General features: G+C 34.4%; 1 protein-coding gene across 1 annotated transcript in view; it reads right to left on the reverse strand.

Moving 5' to 3' along the window:
• The window catches only part of Sass6 (SAS-6 centriolar assembly protein), a 42,153-nt gene that overhangs the window by 13,951 nt on the left and 19,594 nt on the right, over positions 1-8,608 (reverse strand). The window contains exons 9-14 of the mRNA XM_010639069.3: positions 7,719-7,913; positions 7,526-7,615; positions 7,271-7,450; positions 6,828-6,909; positions 5,794-5,930; positions 3,378-3,506 (exon numbers count right to left, since the gene is read on the reverse strand). Of these exons, the coding sequence (XP_010637371.1) occupies positions 3,378-3,506; positions 5,794-5,930; positions 6,828-6,909; positions 7,271-7,450; positions 7,526-7,615; positions 7,719-7,913 (813 nt within the window). The remainder of the gene's footprint in view (positions 1-3,377; positions 3,507-5,793; positions 5,931-6,827; positions 6,910-7,270; positions 7,451-7,525; positions 7,616-7,718; positions 7,914-8,608) is intronic.

The following is an 8,608-nucleotide window of genomic DNA, read 5'->3' on the forward strand; positions in this document are numbered from 1 at the left end:
AAAAAAGGGGGAAAAAAAAAAAAAAAAGAGAACAGTTTTCTAGACTCATGGGAAAAGAAACAAAGATTCATGCTCACATCTACTGGGTCCTAGTAAAAGTAGAGGAAGTGTTTGAAAGGAAAAAAAAAAGTGAGTAATTGCTGAATGTGTTCAAATTTTGGCAAAAGATACCAAATTCCAAATTCAAGAAGTTTACTGGATTCAAAGGCATAAAGTTAAGGAAATCCACCCCCAGACATGTCATACCAAACTGTTGAAAACTAACGGAAAACAATAAATCTTTGCAGTAGTCAAAGAAAATGACACATATATAGGCAAACAGTAATTTCAATGTACTACAAGTATTCATCATAAATCATGGAGGCTTGAAACAGAAACATTTTTAAAATGCATAAGAAAATGAAATATGTATAGTTCTATATTTAAAGAAAATATTAACAAAGGAAAGTGAAAGAAAGCCATTCCCAGAAAGAGACGTCTTTAATGAAAGAACCTTCATTAAAATGAAGGATAAATAGGGAAATGATACTGGAACTCAGAATACCAGGAATGAGAAAAGAGTAACAGAAATGGTAAGTACTAAATAAATACAATGAGCTATGTTTCTCCATGCAATTGTTTTAAATATGTTTAATTTTTGATAGTAAAAAAATTATAGCACTGTCTGATGACATTTCTCAGTATATAGCTGTAAGACATCTGAAAACAACAAAATATAAGGGAGGAAAAGGTAAATAGAGTGTATGGTAGGTAGTAAGGTACAGTAGTATTTACATTCTACTTGAAAGGATAAAATATTAAATTTACCCACACTGAAAGGTACGTGCACTGTAATGACTGGAACAACTACTAAAACTAAAGCTATACAAAATCATGGTGGCACAAACCTGTAATCCCAGCTCTCTGGGAGGCTGAGGCAGGAAGATAGCAACTTTAAGCCCAGTCTACCCAACTTAGCAATTCTCAAAATAAAAAAACAATAAAAAGACTGGGGATGCAGCTTAATGCAAAGGCTTTGGGTTCAATACCCAATATCAAAGTGAAAAAACTAAAGATATAATAAAAAACACAATAGAAAAAACTAAAATGGAACACTAAAAAATGTTCAACTAACCCTACAGAAGTCAGAAAGGGGGACACTAATTCAAAAGTAAGGGAACAAACAAGATATGCTCTTTACACAAAAAGTACTTCAATTATAATGTATTTAAGTTTAAAGTAAAAAAGCTGCTAACACAAGATTACCTACCTAGGTCAATGGTCATCAAAGTAGGTGGAGACGAGGACCAACCATTAAGATGAGAAAAAAAAAAAAAATCTTACAACTAATCTCATTCTTTAATTTCTCTTCTGAATATACTACTAATAAAATCAGACTTACGCAGCACTTAATCATGTCTATGCAAATACAGTAATTCATTTAACTCAATAATTCAGAAAGATACATTAAATTATCACTCCATTTTAAAAGTGGGGAAACTGAAGCTTGAGAGTTGGACAAATTTTTTTTTTTTTTTTAGAGACGGGGTCTTGCTAAGTAGCTCAGGTTGGCCATGAGCTCACTATGTGGTCCAGGATGGCCTTCAACTCACAGTGAACCTCTTACCTCTGCCTCCAGAGCGCTGGGATTACAAGCCTGCACCACCATACCCAGCAGTTGGATGGATGGCTTTTTACTTTTTAGTGGTTTGCTTAACTTCACATTGATACAGGCAGGATTTAAAGCCCATCAGTTGCACTTTCTTAACCACTGAATTATATTATACATAATATTGTGGTTCTGCACACAATTCGCAATATTTATGTATTTGAAAGCAAAGTTGTTTTTTTTTTTTACTTGTTTCAAACTATTGAGGGCTCATGATCAAAAGAATATGGAAATTGTGAATTAAGAGTTACTGAGAAGCTGGGCCAGTGGCACTTATCTATAATCCCAGATGCTCAGGAGGCTGAGGCAGAAGAATTATGAATGTGAGGACAGCTGGGCAACACAGCAAGACTCCATCTCACAAAAAACGAAAAGAAGTACTGACAATCTTGCCCCTATGTTTAAGAACATTCAACTAGGCAATTAACTATCTGTAGTTTTTTTTTAAAAAAAACGTGAATTCAATCAGAATTCTCAGGAAAAAACTGACCCACGATGCAGTCACATTCCAGTGATGGCAAACCTTTCAGAGCTTTCTTTTTTATTTGGTAATGGGGATAGAACTTGGGACCTTGTGCTTGTGAGGCAGGTGGCAGCACTGCTGAGCTAAATCCCTGGACCGGTTTTAGAGCTTTCAATGAAAACAAAGAGCTGACTGTGACACGTGTGCCCTACATTTGCCAGCACTGGAGGACACCAGTTTTTACTATATAACAACGGATATTTCCTTAAATGGACATATCTAATCGTCCTTAATAAGCAACGCAAGCAGAGCCAATCATCTAAATGCTCTTAGCGTAACAGCATCATAGAAACAATATGCAATAGCTCCACATGATAAGGAACATGTAAAAAGAAATCACACGCCTAAGTAACAAAGACTACGTCTTACAGCTGCCCAGACCTAATTTGATAAAGTCTATAATTCCAGTTTTGCCAGGGATTTAGCTCAGTGGTTCCCCCACCTGCCTCATAAGCACAAGGACTGGAGTTTGATCCCCAGTACACACATAAGAAAAGATAATATAATTCCAGTTTCAATGTTCTCAATTTTATCTTTTATAAAACAGTTTTCACAAATGTTTATCACCACAATTTAGGGGAAAAAAAAACCAACTTGGATGGACATGAAATTTGAAATGAAAATAAAACAGGACTAATCTGAATAGATTCAATTATTGTGAAAACAATGCACAAAAAATAACTAAATCTTACATTAGTAATAATACTAATGATGACTCAAGTAAGAAGAAAAAGCTTTAGTAGTTAAATCCAGGGTTGGAAGGATTGTTTGTCATATACAATTTGGGTTAACATCACCAGAACTACAATTTAGAATTTGCTATAAGCCAGCCAGCTCTATAGACCTTTAAGTTCTGGCACTGGTATCCTAGAGTCTTACTACATCTAATAGGCCAGGATGATGAAGACAATAATCCTAGTTAGGTTTGTACATTTAAAAAGAAGAATGAATAAAAATAGAGGGTGAATAGGAATAAATAAAACTTAAGCAGATTCTGGTTTTTATTAATTATAATGACTGAAGGAACAAAAAGTACACGTACTTTTTGTAAACATACTATATATACTAGATACTCAGTAACATTCATCTAATACATTACCTCATACTTAGAAACTAACCAAAAAATAAACATTTTAAAGGTAAAAATATTTACATGCTAATAAATTTCTATATTTTAAAAAAAGAAAGTACTAGTAATATGTCTACCTTTGGTCCTGAAACTGGGTGGATGATATTTTTGGCAGGTATTGGATGAGGAAAGGTATTCTGGAATGCAAATGCAGAAGACACAGGATAACCAATCCCACAGCCTGGGTAAGCAAGTCTATTATCAATCTAAAAATAAAAATATTTTAAAAATTAAGGATGAGAAATAATTCTAAATAGTACTTGCCAATGATCTAGGAGGCAGTCACATCTGTTAATAACAATTACTAGTTTAGAGAACAATCACAGAGTACAATTCGTTTATCATGACCTCACAGAGCTCTGCTTTATATTACATAGTATGAGGCTAAGACATCTTTCCTTGGTCCAGAGATTATTCAAAGGGGCTGTGCAAACCTTGATCAAGAAAACTAGCAAGAAACTAGTTTGAACTCTGTTGAAACACAGTCTACTAAACAATCATAGGTCACTAGGTTTCCTGACAAGGAAAGTGTCATGAAGGGTAAGAGTCATATCAATAGCCCAGACAGAGATAAATAATTTGCAGCTATCCTGAGAAAGAACAAGATTAATGTTCTTTATTCTTTTTTTTTGAGTCAGGGTCTCAGTAGGTGGTTCAGGCTGGGCTTGAATTTATTAGTTAGTCCAGGCTGGCCTCAAATGCATGGTGATCCTCCTGCCTCAGCGTCCTGAATGCTGAAATTACAGGCATGCTCCACCATGCCCAGCTAGATTAATGTTCTTAAATGGGCCAATACAGATAATAATTTGCTTTGCACTAATTTCCAATTTAGCAGCACCACCAACCTCAAATCAAAGTTTATTTTTATAAGAGGCCATGTAAAACACAGACTTTATAAAGCAATTGTGCACTGTAGCTGTACAGTACAAACATTCTTCACCCAGCTGTTTATCATCAGGCAGGCATTCAGGTTAAGTCTATTCATTTTTTTCAAGTTTATAATTCAGCCCCAGGCACTTTTTCTGTACCTTTTTCTAATCTAGTAGAAATACTTTTACTTTTTTTTTTTTTAAGACACACAGTATTGTTCATCAACGTACATTCAAAGTTCAGTTAGATACCTGGGCAAGTTGTCTCATGCCTATTACCCTAGCATTCTGTGAGGCCAAGCCAGGGGTTTCTTGAGACTGGGAAGACACCTGTCTCAAAAAAAAATGACGGGGGGCGTGTCGGGGATTTAGCTCAGTGGTGCGGCCACCTGCCTCGCAAATGCAAGGTCCCGAGTTTGATCCCAGTACCAAAGAACAACAAAAAAGGACTGAGCATGTAACTATGTAGCTCAGTGTGAACATTTTTCAGACAGGCATTTGGAATTTATACTCTCTGCCAATGCCTTCTAGCCAAAGTATACCTGGTACACATCTGTAGTGCCAAAGCTGGACTTTATTCCTTGTAATGAAGGAGACTGCATACCATGGGGAGCCATGGAAGTGTCTTGGCTCTAAATAGTACTTTGGAAGTGTGAATGTAAAAAGGAAATTAGTGATTGGATTTAGACACGTATCAGACCACTGAAGGACAAAGTTAAGAAAGTGAGAAGTTGCCATGGACTGGAAGCTATCAGGAAGTAAGGATGAATGTATGACAGAGTGTCTAAATAGATCCTACCTGGACAGGAGGAATGTATTAAGGCTAAAACTAGAACTGATTAAAGCAGCAGCAGCCATTCACGTCAGCCAGAACAGAAGAATACTTGGCCATTTTTGTGGTTTGGCAATGTTCATATTTTTGTCTATGTTCATACGTGATTATACAGTGGTTCTGTTTTTATCTTGATTTATCATGGCTAAAGAGTGACCTTGCCTGAAACTGTTATACTCAATAAGAGGTTGAAGGCTGCCAGTGAGTATGAGGCACATTCTATACATATATCAGCACTGTTAAGCTCCTAGGCCGAGCCACCTGATTATTTATACTAGGCCACCTCCAGATGTAAGCAACCAAGTGACCTGGTCTTAGGAATCATAAAGCTTATATCATATAACCAGTTTACTAGGCTCTAAAGCTGACAAAACTACCAGACACTTCCCCCTTTACTAACAGAATTTGGTTTACGCTTTTTCCACTGTAGTTCCAAACTAGAGGCCAAACCCTAAATTCTTTCTTCTTGAAGTCTTCTAAATGTTTGTGTATTAATACACATGCGTATGTGCTTTAAAGTTTTTCAGCACATTTGGCATTAGGTTAATGAGTCCTGAATGATTTCTATACCCAATAAAGCCTTACAAAAAAGTACGCCCTTGAAATATAGTTGCTTTGCTACAGTAGGGCTGCCTATTTTAAGGGCAACTTACACTTCACTTCATTGCTAGTATCAGGTTTCCAGTCTATTTAGTACCAACATCTTGAGTCACAGAGATGTCCTACAAATTTGGGAATATTTTTGTTTCAAGAAATTCTTTAATATCACTCACATCTTATTTTAAATCTTACCACATTCGGGTTAGGAGAAATTCCACTTCTGATTGTGTTGCTGCTGGAATGTGCAGGTGGAGTGGTAGAAGGTCCCAATCCATCTTGCTTTCTCACTAGGTGATTTTCATTTAGTTCTTTATTTAACCATGTGATTACTAATATAAGAAAACAAATAAAGGATTTTATTTGACTTACTTTTCTAATCATTTAAAATATCTGAAATTACAGGCCAGGGATTTAGCTCAGTGGTGCTACTGCCTGCCTCGCAAGCACAAAGTCTGGAGTTCAATCCTTGGTACCAAAAAATTAAAAAATCTGAAATTACATTAAGCTTTTCAAATGTCAAGTTTTTACAACTGCCCTACATTACAGTTCAACAGTATAGGCCACTAAATTCTTATATAATTAAATATTCTTATTTTAGCAACTGCTAACATATTTATTCTATTACTGTCAGCGATATGTTTTTCTTTCTTTTTTAAATAGGGCCTCACTATGTAGCTCAGGATGTCCTTCCACTTCCTGAGCACTCAGATTACAGACATGCACCACCATGCCCCACTCAAAAATCTCCTTGACACTTGCCTTGTAAGCACAAGGTCCTGCATTCGAGCCCCAGTACCAAAAGAAAAAAAAAATCTTGAAAGATTTTATGTAGTGCTATCTATCTTACAGCTTACAGTTCACAATTTTATGTCTGATAACCAATCCTAAGAATGAAAACATGTTAGTTAAAAACTTAATCTTATATGTTAATGTTTCAAATAATTCATATTATTGCTATCAGGTTAACAGTAATTTTAAAAGGTAGTGAAGAATTTAAACCATAAATTAGTCAAACTTTTCAGTGCTTTTAATTTGCATTTCTGACACAATTGTTTTCTTTACAATGATTTTATAGGATGTATGATATAATTTACTATATCAGAGACATTCTAACATTTAAAGCAGAAATTATTTGTACACAGAAGCTCGACTGACCTATACTTTTATGAACTCAGGCTAAGAATAGAACTACATACATTAGTCACATAAAAATATAAAATACTTACACTTTTCATTATTTTTTAGAAGCTGTTTGCTTTCCTCAAGTTTTTGAACTGTAGCTTCTAATTGTCCTTGTAATTTGCATACCTGAAATATGTCAATCCTCAGAATAAGTCAACTAAAGGCTAAAATAAAAACTGAAGAAATGCATTACTATTAAATAACTAAATGACTGATTACTTCAATTAAATGTGAATAAAGGAATAGCCCAACTATGTAATATGTACATTCTGTACATATATCAGCAATCCTAAGTATGTGAGTTGTGATAACCAACTTTTCAAAGTGAGACAGGTTAAATTCTGTTGAATCTAGTTGTGCTTTTAAAAAATTGGTCAGTGCTATTCTGTAATACGGGTGACAAAGTAGAACTTTGAAAACTACATCTGAGGAATCTTGATGCATTGTAAACAAGAGTCAGAACACAAAAACAGAAAATATTAACTACCTCTTGTTCCTTAGCTCTGAGAGTCTGTCCAACATCTTGTAATTCCTTTTGTTCCTTTTGTAATTTTTCCTCCTTCTCAGCCAATAGTTTTTCTTGCTGAATAGTAACTGTATTCTTCAGTTTCAACTTACCCATCAGAGTTTTCAAATCCCCTTGTAACTTCTTGATAATTTCATTTGCCTATAAAAGAACTTCATATGTATATTTCTACAAATTCTAATAAAATATTAAGTCTATTAAATTTTTAAGACAAACCTTCAGAAGTTCTGCTGATAATGATTTTATTGTAGCTTCAAGTTTTCCCAGTTGAACCTGATTTTTCTCACTATTTTCTTCTAATGCCACCTGATTTTTTTAAAAAACATGAATAAATTAGGGCATTTGTATTTGTTTATAGAAGTATCACTTACAAATGTGACCACCATCTGTCTAGAAAAATTTTAAAGACCTTTTGTTCCTGGATTGTATCAAATGCTTCTTTTGTTCTTACAACAAGCTGGTCTTTATCCTTAATTTCTTGTTCTAAAACTGCCACTTTTGTTTGTAGCTGATTAATATGCTTTTCTTTCTCATGACATTCAGCATCTAAAGTAGAATTTTCTCTTCTCAAAGAGAGAACTTCCTGCTTAGCTCGCTGCAGCTCCTACAAGGCAGAAAAACATTATGCATTACATAAAAAGAAAAACTAGTATGCTTACAACTTATAACTTAGATGTTTAAATATTAAAAATGTCCAATAATTTTAAAGTTCTAACTCATATTTTTTATGTTTGAAAGACATGAAAGTCTCTAATGGTAAGTATGTTATAGATCTGAACTGCAATTATAAAATATGACTCAGTCCAATCAAGGGAAAATAAAAGAATTCCAATTTATAAATAATTACTACAACCTTTAAAAAATATAACAAAAAATTTGCAATAGCTTTCCAACTGATTCTAAAGATAGCCACAATCTACAATTACTATTTTTCTTTGTTGCTTTTTTTAAAAAGGGGCTCATGTCACAATTTTGTAATCTATCTTCTTCCTAGACATATTATAAATTATCTTTCCCTATGAGCAGGTATGTTAAAGTTTCTAGAGTTCCTTTTGGTCCATGCTTTAAAGTAAAATCAGGCAGATCATAATTGTTAATTAAAAACAAATTTCAGAAAAGTCTAGAATGAAAGCTTGTAATCTCAGTACTCTGTGAGGCTGAGGCAGAACGATCTCAAGTTCAAACTCAGCTTGGGCAACTTAGCAAGGCTCTGTCTCAAAATAAAATATAAAAAGGTATGAGGACGTGGCTCAGTGGGTTCAATCCTTAATACTGGAAAAAAAAAAAAAAAAAAAACCG

The sequence above is a fragment of the Fukomys damarensis genome, unplaced genomic scaffold (genome assembly GCF_012274545.1).
Source record: "Fukomys damarensis isolate Sample0158 unplaced genomic scaffold, DMR_v1.0_HiC HiC_scaffold_33, whole genome shotgun sequence".
In the NCBI taxonomy this organism is placed as follows: Eukaryota; Metazoa; Chordata; class Mammalia; order Rodentia; family Bathyergidae; genus Fukomys; species Fukomys damarensis.